This window comes from Nesoenas mayeri (genome assembly GCF_963082525.1).
Source record: "Nesoenas mayeri genome assembly, chromosome: 7".
In the NCBI taxonomy this organism is placed as follows: domain Eukaryota; kingdom Metazoa; phylum Chordata; class Aves; order Columbiformes; family Columbidae; genus Nesoenas; species Nesoenas mayeri.
Genome location: NC_137551.1, coordinates 17,666,105 through 17,684,031, shown reverse-complemented (window position 1 = coordinate 17,684,031; position 17,927 = coordinate 17,666,105). Strand labels below are relative to the sequence as shown.

At 46.4% G+C, this 17,927-nt stretch overlaps 1 protein-coding gene across 7 annotated transcripts in view; it reads right to left on the bottom strand.

Annotated features, from left to right (window-relative positions):
- CAMK2G (calcium/calmodulin dependent protein kinase II gamma) overlaps positions 1 to 12,582 on the bottom strand; it is a 119,004-nt gene extending 106,422 nt beyond the window's left edge. For 3 of the 7 annotated variants that reach the window (XM_080347808.1, XM_080347812.1, XM_080347811.1), the window contains exons 1-2: positions 12,087 to 12,582; positions 10,169 to 10,263 (exon numbers count right to left, since the gene is read on the bottom strand). In XM_080347808.1, coding sequence (XP_080203934.1) covers positions 10,169 to 10,210 — 42 coding nt within the window. In that variant the 5' untranslated portion in view covers positions 10,211 to 10,263; positions 12,087 to 12,582. The remainder of the gene's footprint in view (positions 1 to 10,168; positions 10,264 to 12,086) is intronic. The other 4 variants (XM_080347806.1, XM_080347807.1, XM_080347809.1 and 1 more) reach the window with 3 other exon arrangements.
- Between the last annotated feature and the right edge of the window lie 5,345 nt (positions 12,583 to 17,927).

Sequence of the window (17,927 nt, the reverse complement as noted above, 5' to 3'; positions counted from 1 at the left end):
AACTTCACACACTGACTGCATTCTGCAGCACAGACAAGGAGACCTCTCGCTCAGAAGCAAGACCACCAACTGCAGACCCTTCAGGAACCTACACAGACTTGGAACAAAGCAACAGGTTCAGGAAATAATCTCCTTCAAGAGAGAAGTTGGGGTAAAACTCACCTTCTTGAGCTACCTTATGCTCAGTCCTACTGATAAAAGAAGACTCGGGGGGGGGAGCAGGGGGAAAGATGCACTTAAGTTTAAAGATGTCTAGCTCTTATTTTTTCACTTCAGACTATGTCAGACTGCTTCTCCTTTACTCACAGCTCCTCTGGGACTAAGAAAACCTCCTCCTTCAAAGGAGAGTTGTCTTCAACACCAAGAAATGACATCTCTCTCTTCACGGCTATCACTTACCACCGTCTACACCAACTGACTTACTGGAGATGACACAGTAACAGCAGAAGATAAAGCACATCCAAATACTGAGTTACTCCACTAGACAAGCTGCAGCCCACACCAGCTAACTCAGATGCCTAGAAGAGGAGTGGAAGTGAGGGAAGGAAAAGGAAAGAATCCTTTCTACAGGCTTTCAGGAACTGGCTGAGGAGACTAAACATCCTTGTGCTCACTCATGGCCTGTATTCACAGCGGCTTAAAAAGCCCACTGGGATTTGGGCTAGAGGGAAAAGATCTATACTTTCCATAGATCATAATGAGACATTCATTTACAAAATGAAAGAAGTTGAAGAAGCCCTTCTAGAAAGAAACCAGTTTTAATTACCACAATTCTATTTTACTAAGTCTGCAAACATTTTACGCCAGTATGTCTACTGCTGCTCAGAGGTTTGCTGGGCACCACCAGATAGGTCCTTCCTGAAGCTGTGTGCAAAAAGCTACCATGATAACCTGTAGTACTGCAAACAACCACGTGGTACCACCTTCCAAGTTGTGTGGCACCAAGATTTTGGGCACTGAGGGCAGAGGTCCCCTCACCAGCTCCTTGCTCCCCAGCCAACTGCAAATCACTAACTCTTCTAGGATCAGTCCTTACCATGGTCAGCCTCCATAACAGAGGACTTCCCTCAAACTCCAGTGGAGGGAAAACTACCCAAGTCCAACCTCTCTCACACACCACCTGCCCACCATTTGGGCCCATCCCACCATGCTATCAGCTCTGATATGCGGGGACACCTCTCCAGCTCTGGGAAGGGAAACCAGCACAGACAAAAGCAGCATGCAGGGTCAAGACCAGTATTAGACCTAATAGTGCTGACATGGTTTTGCATCACACATTTTCAATGACAACAGCCTGTGCTACCATCAACGCTAGTACGGGCTGGTTAGCATCATGTTTGATAGTCTGAAACCCGCAGGTAATACTGAAACTTCATTATTTGCACCAATTCCAATGCAGAAAAGCTCTAAGCATGAGGCAGAGAACTAGAGTTATTTGTGGGTATAGGGAATGTTAGTCTGCATTCTCCCCTGCCATCCCAGTGGCTATAGGAGAATGAGCCTGCTATTTCTCCCCAGGATACTCTTCTTAGTTAAAACATCATCACACACTCTCTTCCTCCTTTCCACCTATGAGAAAGTTTAATCCTTTGGCTCACATGCATCTGGTGAATTTTTCAGTCCCTGTTTGCCACTGCCATCATGGCAACAGCCCCCAGAGGTACCACAGCAACTCTGCTACAGCAGGCAGGCTGCATGCAGCTCCTTGCCTTCTCTGCCATTTAGCCTTTGGCTCAGGAGGCCTCCAAAGAGCTATGCCTACTCCAAGGCTCATCTTCAAGGGCACCTTCCTTCCCCAGAGATAGTTTGCATGGGTTTTATTTCCTTTTTAAATTAACTGTGTCTTCATTTCCACAATGCCTATTTCTCCGAGACAGCTCTCGGCTCAAGTTTTGGGACTCTTGACAGAATCACACTAACAACAGCACTGCAAAAAAAGATGCTACCCCTACCACCCCAGGGAAAAAGGGTCTTGTATTCAACAGCCAAATCACCTGTGCCTTCTAGCAAAGAGAAGAGGTTTGTTAGCAGCCTTCTCAGAAGCAGGACACTAACATGGACTTGTCCCAGTGTCACTGCTAAGCAGACTCTAGCCACAGGAAAGACAAGCCAGCCCAGGGCTGCGGGTGCTTAGACAGCAGCTAACTCAGGATGGGAACTTTGGATTGAAGCAGCAGAACAGCAGGTCACCGCTTTGGAGAGACACGTAACTCATGCTCTCAGGAACATAACATGAAAGTGCTGAGAGTACAGTGTCACATCTATACACACAGGCACACACACATTCTCTGAAAGGTCATCACATTTACTTCACTCACATCTCAGGGATGGGGAATTCTCCTTCTGACTCTGCCAGGAGCAAGGTGAGACAGATCTCAGCACCAGGAGTAAAGCCACAGTTATCTCCTCCTTTCCTGATCCCATCATAAAAAGGTAAAATACAACATTACCAGCTCTCCTTACATCTCTGAATTAGTCTCAGAGTCATCAGTAACTAGGCGCTTGCACCAACCACTATCTTCCCCAGATTGTTCATCTAACAGGTGGGAGGAACAGGAATTCTGCAATATTCTCTGGGAGGAAAGTAGGAGGGTAAAAGCAGCATTACTAAAGGGATGCTTACAATTAAAGCATTATAGATTAATATAACTACTGGTTAAAGTAACCAATCCATGAGAGACAAATGAACATTCAAACCAAGTTCAAAATTAAAACAGGAAGAAAAGGAGCCAGAGTGTATCAGGTGGAAAAAGCTACTAGGAATCAAAATCTACCAACTATAGACTCTGTTCCTCCAGAAAGCTAAATCCATGCCCTACTGATCTTTGGCTACCCTCGGTGTTCAAAAAGCTGATTTCTAAGATACTGCTGGCTCATTTCTTCAGAAGTATTCTGCTACTCTTCTCCAAAAATCATGTACACAGCAATGCCAGAATGCTTGGGGAGCCATAACAGAAGTACGCAGTGATATTTAAATGGACAGTAAATTGAAGAAGGTACAAAAAGGAACCTGAGGTCAGTCTAATTCATAGGACCCCACATTTTGAAGCATTAAGCTTATTGTCATGTGGGCCAGCAGGAACTACAGTCATTTAAGTTACAGCTTGACATTTCCTCCACACACTTACAAAATCTAGAGAGTGGCTCAAAATTTTAAGTATGCATTTGGCCATCAGAAACCAATGCACCTCCGCTTTCCCCAAGATGACCATTCTGAGCACTAACATCACTTCTGTTGCAGACAAACACATGATGAGCTGAGATACTTCACATTTCTTTTTACAACATTGAAGGCTTATTTCCTGTGCTGGTAATCCTGATATTGCCCTCTTCCCACAGCTAAGCCAAGAGCAATAGCTCATTCTATAGTCAAACACTGGCAAATTAACTTTTTTTTTTTTGGTAAAGTCTATTATCTTGGTGAAAATCGAGAGGTTTCAAGAACAGAGGAAAGAAAAAGAAACACCTGAAACACCAAAACAGGTGATAGTCCTGAATTAATGAAAAGGGAACCAATGCCCTAGTTGTCAGGGTTGTGAAGCAGATCGATGGTGCTCATAGGGGACACAGTGGAGAGAGATTTTTATATTAGTGTGTTTCCCTTTTAAAAATTGTCTTCATCCAATTTGCATGGTGAGAAGAACTAAAATACTTCTAGGCCATGGAAGGGAACAAAATGATTGTCATGGTACTCTCTTCAAACACTGATGTTAAGCTGCTGGTTTTTTTGCAGGGGGGAACACTCTTCAGAAATTTCTTTATGATCCACAGATGAGTCCTCCTCTGGCAGTGATGGTTTTGGCACTGTCCAGAGAAGGATTAAATTTGGCAGCAGTGGAATTTCCACACTACACCCCAAAACCAACAAAAGATGTATAGCTTTTGCACTGGATCCAACTTACAAGACATTCAAGTATCTCTCCCTGCCCCAAATATGTACGGTGTGCTCAACATCCCACTCTTCACTGGAGGAACACCTCAAAATATTTAATTGTTGCTCACTGATCAATATTCTACAGCCAAGGGCTTCAGGACACGTGCGGGAGTTAGTCTCATCCCTGCCACACACAAATTCAGTTTATATCGGGAAAACAAGAAACCCAACTCTCGCAAAGCCCCTTTCTCCAACCTCACACAGAGGCAGTAGGAACTCCTGCCCAATCTGTGTGACCACTGCCCCCCCCAACATTGTTAATGCTGGAAATTTAATACTCAATGTGACCACTGAGAAGACAGACACAAGCTGAAATCCTGTCTGCTCTGTTCCAGCTCCTTTATAAAATATACAGTGTAAACTGAGAGGCAACCTGGGGTAACCCCAACCATCACTGACATCCACAGCAGGAGGAAGCCAGCTTCTGGCCATGGGGAGCCACAGCAAAAGCAAGGCCACCACCCCTCGCCACCCCGTCAGCTTCTGCCCTCACACCAAAACGCTCTCGTGCCCTCACTGCTGTTGTAGGGCAGGCAAAAAGCCAGGCTGACCCCAGCCAAGCTCCCAGCTCCAACCTCTCCTCCAAGGATAGGGTCTTTCCTTTTAGACACACTCCTTGTCTTCTCCAGACACGTCCTTCAATGAAACTTCTTCTAGTGACATATGTGGCTTGAACCCCTCTTCCCCTGTGTGGGGCTGCAAGCAGAGGCAGGGAGGAGGAGGAGGGGGATGCAGGCTGCTGGCAGAGGTAGAGGGCTGCAGTTTCTGACATCAGCAGAGCAGTCCCCTGCCACCCCCCCCACAAACACGTGTGCTGCAATGCACAGTGGCGACTTCAGCCACTGATCATCCATGCATCCAGCCCACGGACCGATGCCTCCCCTGCAGTCCCCAGCCCCTGATGGTCACCCCTGCAGGCAGACCCCAGCCGTATACCCTGCACTCTGCTCTCTGCATCCCTCCATGTGCACAAGAACCTCCAAAAAAATCCCCAGCCTTCACTGTAGCTGGTGGTAGAAACACAGAATCGTTTAGGTTGGAAAAGACCTCTAAGATTATCAAGTGCAACCATTAATCACAGCATCTCTTAAAGTCGGGGCGCAGGGAAGCACTTCACACTCAGCTGAAGACCCACCCTGCAGGAAGGGCAGCTCCTCTCCTTCACCAAATGACCAGACGTGATTTGGCTGCTCAGCAAGTGCAGCTGAGCACACACGGTTTGATGTGCCAGCCACTGCAAGAAAGGACATTTGTCCCCAGCCTACAAACACAGGTACACACAGAGAGCACCTGTTACAAGACATTTCTACATGAGTCTGAATTTCTGCTTCAGGCACGCGTGACCGGCATGCTGGGCTTTCCGTGCTTTCACCCAGAGCCGATGTGCCAGCCTGCACCACCGCTGCCTGCTCCCAACTCGAGCAGGTGTGCTCTGGCCCACAGGGGACTTCAAACCTGGCAGCCAAAGAGCACTCTAAAAGAGTCCTAACTCAAACACAGGCTAAGAACATTTACGGAGCAGACTGAGATAGAAATTAGCAACTGATGCTGTGAAATTTGTCCTGCAGCATTCAAACCTAATGTTCCAGTGTCCAGTGAAACTACTATTTCCAGGTTCAACAAAACATACTGTGAAGCCCAAATCAGCAGCCACTATGGAACTGAAAGCCAAGACAAGAGAGGTGTATGAAAAAAAGCTGAGTTGGAAGTGTAAAGAGAGAGCTTTATTCCTGTTGGTGTTTGATAAATAGAAGTAATTCCTTGCTCCTCCCACAGTCCACATAATCTCCTACAGGAACAACAACAAAATGTCTAAGTAGACTGAAAATTTTTATCTGGTTTACAAATTTGGAAAGATGGAGAGCGGGAAGAGAATACACATCTTTATTCCACAGGCAAAACCAAAGCCACAGTAAAGAGAAATCTGTGAAATAATCTAACTTCCAAGACAGCTGCTTTTAAGTTCTTTCAGCAAGAGATGTCACTTGCAACAGTTAAAGATTTTCAGAAGCAAATTAAATTTAACAATAGATATAATGCACAGAGATTTCTCAGCCCCCCACCCCTAAAAAATAAGGGCTAAAAATCCTACACATGGTGGCAGGATCACTATATACTATTTGGTATTAAAAACATCCTACAAATTATCACAGGTAGAGCTCTGCCTACTACTTTCTAATGCAGGACTGTCTCTTAAAGTGTACACTGGAGAGTCAAATCCTGGGTATTTCCCTACTGCTATTAAAGCTCCTACTGCTTCTCTCTTGATCCTTTTGATCACTGCAAGCAACTTTACTGTATTTGAACTTCACTGCTGCTCAGGAACTGAAGCACTGCTAGCTATGAATTTTCATGTTCAAAAGGTATTCTGGTGACACCCACAAGACAACTTCCAAAAAATTACAGTTATTACTTCCTTCTGCCCGTGTATCTGGTAAAAGCCTGTGTGTTCAATCCCATAGGAATTTCAGATGACTGAGCCATTGTATTTCCCCCATGTGTAATAACCACTGCTCTTACATGTCAGCTGAATGCTGACTAAGGTGAAGTCTGTTTCCTCTCCCTTCCCACAAGCATTTGGCCCCAATTAACATTGAAGCACTTGGCATACTCTTCACTGGGCAATCTTAAGCATCAACACAATATGAATAATAGCAAATACTTCATTAAAGCTGAAATATGAATTTTAGTCTAGACCAGCTCTTATTGACATGATTTATTTTAAAAGAGAGCGAATAGGCATCCAAAAATCATAGACAACAGAGAAAAAAAAGACTCTTCTCTTGAAATCTGACTTCGCATTTTACAAAGGGTGAAGCATACTAGCCTGAAGGTGTTAGGACCGCTGTTCACAAAGACCAGCTCCACATTTGTCCTCCTCACTTTCAGAGAGCAGCCCTCTAACAGCACCATGTCTCTTCATCTCTCTACTGCTTTAAGAAAACCATTTGATAAACATGTCAAGTAACACAGAAACCTTTAAGCCAGGAGTGTCAAACTCACTTTCACCAGGGACCACGTCAGCCTTGCAGTTGCCTTCAAAGGGCAGAATGTCATTTTTGGACTGTATAAATGTAACTACTCCTACAATCTACAGTCCTAAAACTACGTTCAGCCCTTTGAAGGCAACCACGAGGCTGATGTGGCCCCCAGTAAAAATGAGTTTGACACCCCTGCTTTAAAAATTTCACCCTGAAGTGTTTCTCCTCTTCAGCTATGTACAGCAAGCTATTCAGCACTTCCCAGTCAGCTACCTAGTATTTCTTCATCAAGAGTCTTGAAAAAGAAAGGTGACAAGAAACACTGTGGAAGGACAGCAAGGTTTTATTACCATTTCCCAGGACATAATCAAGGGAAGCACTACAGCAGGTAAAACTTTCGTGAAGCAGCAATGGGCTGTACGTACTTCCCAGCAGCGGCAAGACGCTGCCTCTTGAACTAGCAGCTACTATATCAGGTATCTACACAGGTTCAAATTCTGCTAAAGAAAGTACAAAATGTTAAGTGTAGCTATGCATAAGTTGGAGAGGGGCACAGTGTCCCTACACAAGGGAATATTCTGGCACTGTGACCAAGCCTAGAAGAAAACCAACAATGCGAGAGGCAGGTCAGGAGGGTGGGTTAACCCACGCAACAGCCGGGCAGGCAGCTGGGTGCACAGGGAGCCCCGGGTGTACATGCTGCCGGGCAGACACGGCCTCCGCAGGGAGAAGTGCCAGCTCAGGGAAAGGAAGCATCAGACAACATATATCCAGGATACTGCAGAATTAATACTGTAATTCTCCTCCTGTGGGAGGCAGCTTTCTAAAATGCCTTTCCCCAGACTTTCATTTTCAGGTTGCTGAATCGAATCACCCTAATCACCGATTTACAGCTGTAGTATCTAAATAGCACGTATTTTTCCTTCGGTGCTTTAAAGACCTATTCCAAGGTGAATTCGCTAAGTTCCTATCAAAATATTCGGTCTCTTTTCATACCAACCACTTGAGCTATCAGCAAACACAGCTGGAATAACTGAGCTGAAGTCACTAGCCACTTTTCACTGTAAATGCAGATTCTTCAGTCCTCAGATAAGACTGCAAAGAAACCTGATCAGTCTCTTGTTTCTGATTTTCTCTGTACTAGCAGAAGCATCTATTTTCCTCCTTGGCTCTCCTCACACTTGTCCTCTAACTAACCAATACATTTGTAAGTAAATCATTGTCAGGTGTCTCAAGTTAGATACCTGAGGACCAGGCTAGTGTCCTCAATGTAGTTTATTTATAGGAAGGTGTGAAAACTAGAAAGTAAGCAGTAGATCAAAAGATGGCCTATATTCACCCATACTTACTTTTTTTACTTGCTGGGTCATAAAACTGTCATCCCCTAATATGACAAACAATTATAATCTATATATTGCTCCCTCTGTAACTCATTAGATACCCAAGCACTTAAAAACTGACTCAATCAGTTCTTCCGCTGCTTTTGGACTTTTGCTAATACACTTCTAAATTTTGTTCCAACTCTATTAATCCTGCAGTTTTACCAATTTTTCTTATCTCCAGAGTTAACTTCAATACCACCATTTTTGTAAGAAAATGGTTTCTCATTTGCAATTAGTTTACCCAGCTAGTCTTCCCCTCCTCTAAGCAGGCTTGTGTCCACTAGCATCTGAGCAGATGGCTCTCCTGAGCTTTAGTCCTCACTACGGGATGGACGGGGAACTCTGTGGAGCCAACACGGCATTAATGGCTGTCAGCAAAGCAACGCCACCCTTCAAACCTCTCCCATATTAAGTTGAACTAATTTTGAACTCAAGAGATTGGATACCCCACCTACATCAGCAGGCACTGTCACCTGACCATGGAGGGGACACCAATTCTCACAGGATCTGCAGCCACCTCCTAAACAGTCTAGGGCTCCGCTGGTTGGCCCCAACATGACCTCTCTCAGGCTAAATGCCAAAACAACACATTATCACATATGCTTACTTCCACAAGTCAACAAACAAACAAACAACCACACACACAAAACCCATAACAACAAAAAAACCTTCACGGCATGGCACTCTCTACTGTTGACACTACTTCTCCATCCAAACTACAGTAAATGGAAATTTTTCAACATTCTGCAAACCATCTTCTACTCTTACCACATTTCATATTCCAGCAAAAAAGAATATATATGCTATTTTTCTCTTATACAGGGATTAGGCAAAACATTCTTCATTTCTAAATAATTTACCTCCTCCTCCTGCTTTCTCAACCAACTCCCCTACTAAGCCATCTATTCAACTAGCAAGACAGTCAAGGGCCTAACACATAAATTTTGTGAGATCCGAAAGGCCTCTAAGGACTTAGATCTTGTCTTGTTCATCTCTTCTAGAAACAGTTGCGTTTGGACCTCAACTTGTTGTACTCTCTGCTTTCAGCATGTTTTACTGCAGTTAAGTTTCTCTCATTCTCCCCCTCATCCACGCCACCCATGAAGCAACTTTAATCCCTGTTAGGGATTCCCTACACAGTAGGAGATACACATTCCCTGCACACTATTAATACGAGGTATACTACCTTTTATGCATGCAGATGTCCCTGGAAAACAGAAAACCAAAACCTTGGGGGAATAATTAACTTTTTTTTTTCTCTTTTCATGAGACTACAGTCTAATTTCAGGTTTTGGAAACCTTCAGGACTAACAAAAGCAAAAAAATATTTGTTCTCATCTGTTGAGAAGTGAAATTCACAAGATCTCTCCATCCAACCTACTTCTGCCTTTGAAAGCAAACTTGTAAGTTTCCAAACAAACCACATTTAACTGCAGCATGAAAGGAGCAACGCATAGAGCTTCTATCCTTCAGAAAAAAATAATCACGTCTGTTCTGGTGAGACAGATGTCCTAGGTAGAAAAGACATTCAGCAAAATCAGTCTGCAACACTTCTCTTTATTATGAGTGATCGGTACACACACACACATAGATAAATCTCATATAAACATAGCTCTAGCTCAGCTTGCAGAAGAAAGATCTCAAAAAGAAAAAAAGACAACATCACAGAGTATTCATTCCCAGATATAGGAATTATTTTATCATCCTACGCTACCTCCTTTCAGTCTCCTCTTTGCCACACAACTCAATGATTTTGTAATGCTGAAATGACTGAGACAAGCAACTTCAGATTACTTAAACTTATTACAGCTTCAACTCCAGTGAAGTATTTTCTATTAATAAAAGGAAGAAGGGTAGATCAAGACACTAACCTCTGGCTGACAGTTTTTTGGTGTTGATGATTTTTGCAGCATACTCCTGTGATGAACTTTTCTTTACACATCTGCGGACCACAGAGAAGGCTCCCCTAGAAGAAAAACAAAGGGGGCAGAAGCTATGAAACTGAAAATGATAAATAGCAGCAATTTCTATTCCCATAGTGGACCAAATTAAGGACAGGGCAGAGGACATATAGAGAAGGAAACAACACATGAGAATCTGAAGAACAGCACATGCAGTCTGATCAGCAAATAAAACGTAGTCTGTATGGTACTCAAGCTTCCTGAAGACCCCTCGAGCTCCTCATGGACAGTGCAGTGAGAACAGCACACTGTGCAAGGAGACAGACACCACACAGGCACAGAAACAGGACAGGAAGGAACTGATGAACAGCAGACAGGCAGCCTAGAACCACGCTGCAAACACCAGGCTGTAAGTCCATCTCCCAAAGACGGTATCCCCAGCAGTTACATCAGACAACCAAGACTCATTTCTCCCACATTCAAGTGCTCGTTTGGTCATGGAATCACTGCAACACTTTGCAGAAGTTACTACTTCTCTCACGTCTCCCTGCCCGTCTGCAAACAGGGATAAGCATGTACCTATTAATGAAGCAAATAAGAAGCTACGAGGCTTTGTACATTTTCTCAAGCTGGAACTATTGATATTATTACAACTATTCCCAAAGAGCCACTCGGAGAAGAGGTCTGAGAGCAAAGAAAGAAGGATTTCTGTGAGGAAAAAAAGAGATAATACAACAGATACCAAGGTGAAAAGATAGGGACTCAAAATCTACAGGACTACACAGACAAGTGCTTGAAAGTAGTCCCTTTTTAAAAAACAAAAATCAGGGGGGAAATAATAACAGTCGGTTTTACAGGAAAGATCTGAAAAGGGGAAAGGGACAAATAAGCAAAAAGCAGGAGAAAATTCAAAGTCCTTCAGAACAAGAATGTGAACCCGTGTCTATGGACAAATGTACACATATATGTAAGAAAGGGGAACAGAAGCTGCACAAGGGCCCCACAAGACATTTAGCCCTACAAAGAGCCTAAAATAGCTTAAATCCTCTCAATACTGCAGAGTCCTGCCTTTTTCTCCCCTTCCTGAACCTCTACATACAAACCAATAAGCAGCAAGGTGAGCACCAGCGCTGGGGCCCAGGCTTGGTGACACACAGCTGCAGCAGTGTGGGGAGTGACGGGGACACTAGGCTGGAGAGAAGAGATGCAGCAGAGCCCAGCAGTTGGTGCAGCAAGGGAGGGAGGGGGAGAGCAGCAGCACCCAGGAAAGCACTGTCCCCATAATCCTACCCTAGCCGCTGCTACGCTGCTTTCGTGTCCCACAGGGTCCCCCTGCAAAGCCCTGTCCTAGGGTGCAGCAGCAGGTCTGCCAATGCAGAGACAAGTGCGGAAAAGAGGGAGGGAAGGAGAGAGAAGCGCGGTGCAGCAGCACCTGGTCGTTTCACAGGGACAAGGAAGTGGGGACTGAAGCATCGCAGAGTGGCAGTAACAGTGCCGTGTCCCAGCGCAGAAACAGTTGAAGGGAACGACAACATCTAGCAGGGAGACGGTGCGGGGAAAAGAACGCGGCAGCCTGGTCCTGAGGAGGGCAAGGGGAGAAGCGAGGAAGTCCCGGGGTGCAACAGGAGCGCGCAGCCCAGGGCTGGTTGCGGGGACACCCCATCCAGCGGTGGGGAAGACCCAGGGGCGCAGAAACACCTTTCCCTCCAGCGGCGATGCCGCTGAGGTAGACGCGGGGTTGGAGAGCCGGATTACAGCGCGGCGGCTAATCCTCCTTCGGCTCCCGGGAGAGCAGGGGCACCGGCACAGGGCTCCCGGCAGCGCCGGAGGGTCCTGAGGCCGTGGCGGGTGGCGGGGCGCGGCGCGGGGCACGCAGCGGGCTCCGTACTTGCCAAGCTCCTCGTAGAGCTGGTACTCGTCGGTGAAGCGGGTGCACGTTGCCGTGGTGGCCATGTTCGGGCTGCGGGAGGCTCAGCGCCGCTAGGGCATGGGGCAGGGCGACCGGACCGGGCCGGGCGGGCGCGCTCCTCGGCGGCCTCCCTCCTGGCTCGGTGGGGCGGCGCGGGCTCCCCCCGCGCCCGGCTCAGCGCTCCCCGCTCCGCCGTGCACAGTCACCGCTCGCCGGGGAGGGGAAGGAGGCTGAGCCTGGCCAGCACCGCGAGAACTGGCTCAGAGACACCCCGCGCCGGCCTCCTCCCTCCGCCCCTCCGCCGGCCCCGGCCCGCCGCGGGGTGTGGCCGCCGGGGGCGCTCCCGGGGCGCCCGCAGCGCCGCCGCCCGCGCGGGGGGCTGCAGCCGGGGCGCGGCCGCCTCCCCCCGCTCGCGGCCGCCGGAGCGGGCACTGCAGTCAGCGCCCCCGCCCCCGCGCACGGAGGGCGGGCAGACTGCGGCGGGCTGGGCCCCCCCACCCGTTCCGCTCCGTTCTGCAGGCGGCTGGGAGGCTGTAGGGGGCCGGGAGGAGACCCCCGGCCAGGCGCACCGAGGGGGATTTCTCCCAATTCCCTCCGCAGGGCGCCGGGCCGGGGAGCGCCGCAGCCAGATAAACTTCCTGCGTGCAGCGGGAGGGAGAGGGAAGGGGGGGCCGCCGCCTTCCTCCGGGCGCACGTCAGCGGGGCGAGCGCCGGGCTGGCAGCGCCAGGCGACCCGGCCGCTGAGTGCCCCGGCTCCAGAGCTGCCGCCCCGCGGGCAGCCGGCGCTCCGCAAGCAGCAGCCGCTCCGCAAGCAGCAGCTGCCCGGCTCTCTCTGCCGCTCTGTGCGTGTTCCGGCCGGCCGAGGAGGAGGAAGCGCGGGGAGGAAAAAGCAGCAGCTCCCGGCCGCTGCCGCCCGCCCTGGTCGCAGCCTGAGGCCACCGCCCAGCGTAGGGGACGCGGAGCCCTGCATTGCCCCCCACGAGGCGCCCGACTCCTGATCCACCCCAAAGTTGGGCACGGCGCGATGCCGAGCGGGGCAGCACTGTCAGGCGGTGCCCGACCTTGGGGGTGCGCGTGAAAATGAACCAGCTGGTGCAGAGGTAGAGTGGTAACACGCGAAATGTCTTGAAACAGCTAAAGAATGAGGCCCGGCATTCGCACACACGTATGGTGTATGGTGATGGGACTTGGATACAGAAGGCAAGCAGAAATAATCTCCAACTGCAAAAGAAAACAAACCTGCCTCTGATAGCATATCATCCAACAGCGCTGTCTGCAGTGCCTTTATAAGCAAGTTTATTTTCACCTCTTACTTAAGTGAGCCTGTCTCTGACTGAACAATTGCCAAATCTGCTTAATGTGCAGATTTATATAGGGCAGTCACTGATCCAGCCAGAGAGGAAAGGACTGCTCTGGCCTCTCCTGTGCAACTGGGAGCGCTGTTTTAAGAACATGCAGAGAGACAGATGAGCATACCGTAACCCAGGAGCAGTATTAAACTGATCTGAAAATGGGAAGTACTGTATAAGTACCATGCATTGTTACTCTGTGATTGGACTGGGAAATTGTCATGTTACTGAATCCCATGAAAAGCAGTGACAGAAGTCACCAGCATATCCCCCCTCAACTCTCCATTTCCAGGTTAAATGTGGCCAGCCCAGTGGTGCAAGGTCTACAGTCAAATAATGCAGTGGGCAAAAATTCACCCAGCCTATGCAGAAAGTAGACAGCAAAAGTAGGACAATATAACAGTAGCATTACAACAAAGCAATAGTTCTAGAAGGTGATTATGAAACAACAGCATTCTGCGTCTTAGACCATGCCAGCATTTAAACCTGGAAACCTGCTGACCCAGCAGAATAATTCAGAGAACCAACAGGTGTCAATCAGTGATCTGCCTCCTGCTGAGCTAAAACTGCTCCAACAGCCTCATTCAGTGGTCCACAGTTTCTCTAATAGCTAGAAGAGTTGCAGGTGAGGAGGAAAGCAGTCTGACAGCCCCTGGTAACACAAAACTTACATGGGAGATTTTAGATGCAGTGACAGGCAACGTTGCTGATATACAACCTGCAAAATTAAATTACACGTTCTTTGTGCACGAAAGGTGTGCTGTTAAGTTTGTGCTGTGGTTGTACTAGGTGATGTAGTCACGATATATGCAACCCAGTCTCCTATGTTAAAATGTACGGAACAACTGGAACAGGACTCCCTTCTGCAGTTTATTCCTCAACACAAAAGCTGAGGTGGATGTTTAAGACCAGATTTTAGCACATTGTGCTGAATGAGCAGCTAGAAGGGTAGAATCGGAACTTTTGTGCATTTGTCCTACAAACTGAGGAAAGATGATGATGTAATGGGGTGCAAGCCACGACAAAGAAATACAGCAACAGGAGAGGTTTACCTAAAGCTATATACTAAACTGAGTGAGATTCTGCAGTTGAAAACTGTTTTAGCTGGACTCAAGGACTGTTCTGTCCCACATACAAAGCATCTCATGATATGTAAGAAACCCTGATTGCAGTGGTCTCATAAAAATACATAAGAAACATAAAAAGAGGGAGACAGAAGAGGAAGTTTCTCATCTTCAAGTGTTACAAGGAAAAGTGAGGTCTGGAAATCAGAAAGGGAACAGACAAGCAAGTGTGGAAAGAAAAGCTAACCATGTGTTATGCATAGCAAGTGCTACAGAAACAGATTGCTAACCAAGAAACTTGTGTTAAGTGAGAAGTGGGATATAACTTGAATGACAGACTTGATTAAACCAAGTACTGAGTGGGAGACTAAATTATGGAAGTCGAGTTTTCAGAAGGAATGCAGACAAAATGAACCAGGAGGGGGGGTGGCAATATGGATAAGAGAGTATTGTGTCAACAGAAAGAAATATTGATGTTCTGGCTGACATAGCAGTCTACTTGTACCAAGAGTAAAACTGCAGACAGAGGTGAATCTTGAATGGTGCCTGGGCAGAATAATGTGGTAGGGACCAGAAAATCTCTGAACAGTAAGAAATGGTTTTGAGAGAGCCTGTGCTCTAGTAATGGGAGATTCAGCTAATGAACAGTAAGTGAGATTCTGACCTCAGTTACGCAGGAATGAAATCTGGAAGTAATGCCTTGCTTTTAGTTTTAGCCAGCTGCAGATTTCACATGAGCAGAGCAGCAGTTTTGGTCTCTGTCTTTTGAAGTAGCACAGGTTGGCTTATACAGTACACTCAACTGTCAGGGATCTGTCAGGGATTAATCTGATTTTAATAACTGGAGCTGAGTAAGAGGCACTAAAGAAAGTCAGTGAAATGCAAAGGATTTAATGCAAAGCCCATGGATGTAAATGGACATTTCCTCTGATGTTAATGGACTTTGGATCAGGCCCCATCTGTCCATGGAGCCTAAGGTCAGATTTGGCATGTTGAAGAATAACTGTGGGAAGGAAACAACACAAAAGCATTGGTCTTTAGGGAAGCAGAGGGAAGGGCTACAAATGAGTTCACAGAAACTAACTGGAATTCAACCCACTGTGGAAAATGGGAAGGATGCTGGAGAAGCTGCACAATAGCATCTTTCCAGCAAGGCTGAATAAGCCAAAGGGTAGCACGCATCAGTGTGCCGAGTGGAGCAGAGCTGCTTAGTGCCAGATATGAAGAGAGGTCATTCACAAAAATAAAGGACCCAGAAATTGTAAGAATTTGTGGAGTTAGAAATCAGTCTGAGAGGGTGATGGCAAGAACCAAAAAAGAAATAAGCCACAAATGGAATGAATAGGCATATTTTTAGATAGACATTCTCTTGTTTGTTTTCCATCAGCTTGGGGTCCCACAAAGAATCAAGCAATTTTTACACCTCTGCTGTCCAGTCTGCCTATTTAGAGTAACTCCAGGTAGGTCTTATCGTTCACAAGGCATTTACAGCACATAAAATTCAACCTGCCCTGTTCTTATGTGGGGCTTCCTGGCACTACTTCAGAATAGTAACAAATGAAAACACAATAAACTCCAAAGCTCTAGAATTGTGTGAAATATTGCATCATCTTAAAATGAGGAATTTTTTGGCAGGTGAGAGTGTGGTAAGTATTAAAATTCTTAACAACTACTTTGCTTTAGACTCTACAAAGAAAAATGCAAAGAGTTACCTAAATCGATCATCACTTTATTGTGACTGTCCACAGACTGACTGTCATGTACACAGAACCACCCCCCCCCCATTTTCACACGTGATTATTCGTGTTGGCTATACAACACAAGATCTCTCAAAAAGTTTGTTTGTTGAGTATCTACCAGAAAAATCAGGTTCCTTTAATGTGCCTCATTGTTCTCTTCCTTCTCACAAACTGAGAGTCATTTGTTACTTCTGAAACATCATTATTCAAATGAGTCTAAGTGGATTTGTAGGTATTGCTGATAAAATAAAAAGTAGCATGCATAGAAGGAAGGTTGGAAAGACAGGAACTTTTTAGCAAGTCAATATAAAATTTTTATTTGAAATAAATGTTAGAGTTCTACAGAGAAGCAAACATTAAATTACCCTATTAGTACAGGCTCTTCAGCCATCCGTCTAGTTTAGTGTCTTGTCTTCAGTAGTGACCTATTCCAGATAATAAATGTGAGGGAGGAGGAGCAGTAGGGGATGAAAGGAAGGCAGAGAAGGAGAAGGGAAAGGAATCAAAACAGGCCAGTAAAGAGATCTGTATAACTATAACCCACGTACATACTGCACACTACTCAGTTAGAGAGTGGCTTTCCTCCTGACCCCAGGCTGATGATCAAAATATGCCCTGAAGCACAAGGATTGGTAGCCCTTGTAATTTTGATCCTAGCTTGTGTCAGTGCATACACTATTCTGTTTCATGTCAATGTCTAATCCTTTTTGATACTTACTAAGCTATTTAAGTCAACAATATCCCACGGCACTGAGTGTCGCATGTTAATTATATGGCTCATAAAACATACAACCTGCTATCTTTGCAAATTTGTTCTATTTTAATGTCACTGAGTGCTCTCTCCTGTTATGACACAGGGTCAGTAGGGATGTCCAAGTGGCCAGCCCTGTTCCGTACATCTCTGCTCTTCAGGGCTGTGAGTCACTGCCCCCAGGGAGGTTGACACAAAGGAGGGGGTGGCTGCTGCCTGGCAGGGTCTCAGTGCCTGAGTGCCCCTGGGCAGGCTCTGTGTACCTGCTGGTGGCCTGCCTGGTTCCCCAGTTTGCCCAGTGACTCATGGGGACCCATGCCTTTCACTGGGACTTTTGCAAGCCATGCAGACTTAAGGTATTTTTCTCTCAGCTTGAAGTGCTCAAGACTGCATTTCAGAAGCACAGTCTAGGTCCCCAACTACGAAAGGGAAACATCTTGTACTCATTCAGCTCATTTAGCTGCCATAAACTCACTCCACAGAGTCTTTTATTTGGAGCCTTATCCTGCCTTTACTGAGGGCTCAATACCAAGTTTATCAACCAATTTCAGAGTCTGTTCAGTATTCCTGCACAAGGATATATGATATAGGCAAAGCCTGGTGGAAGAGAACACATGGACAGTCCTGAAGAGCTGAGTACTTCTCCCGCAGACCCATGTAGAAGGTGCTGCAGAAGCCTGATTTTGCGTCTCTCTTCTTATGAAAATCCAAGTCAAATACCAGCCTGACCTCTGGGTTAGAAACTGAGTGAGCTCCACAAGAGTAGTCTTCCTAGCCTCTTCTCTTCACTATAGAGACATAGCTAAACAATCTCTGAATGCTGAGCTGCAATGTCTACTAGCTGCTCTCTTCACTGATCAGTTCCAAAAAATATGCTTTTATCATATCTAAACTATCCTTTGAAATGTATCAATAGG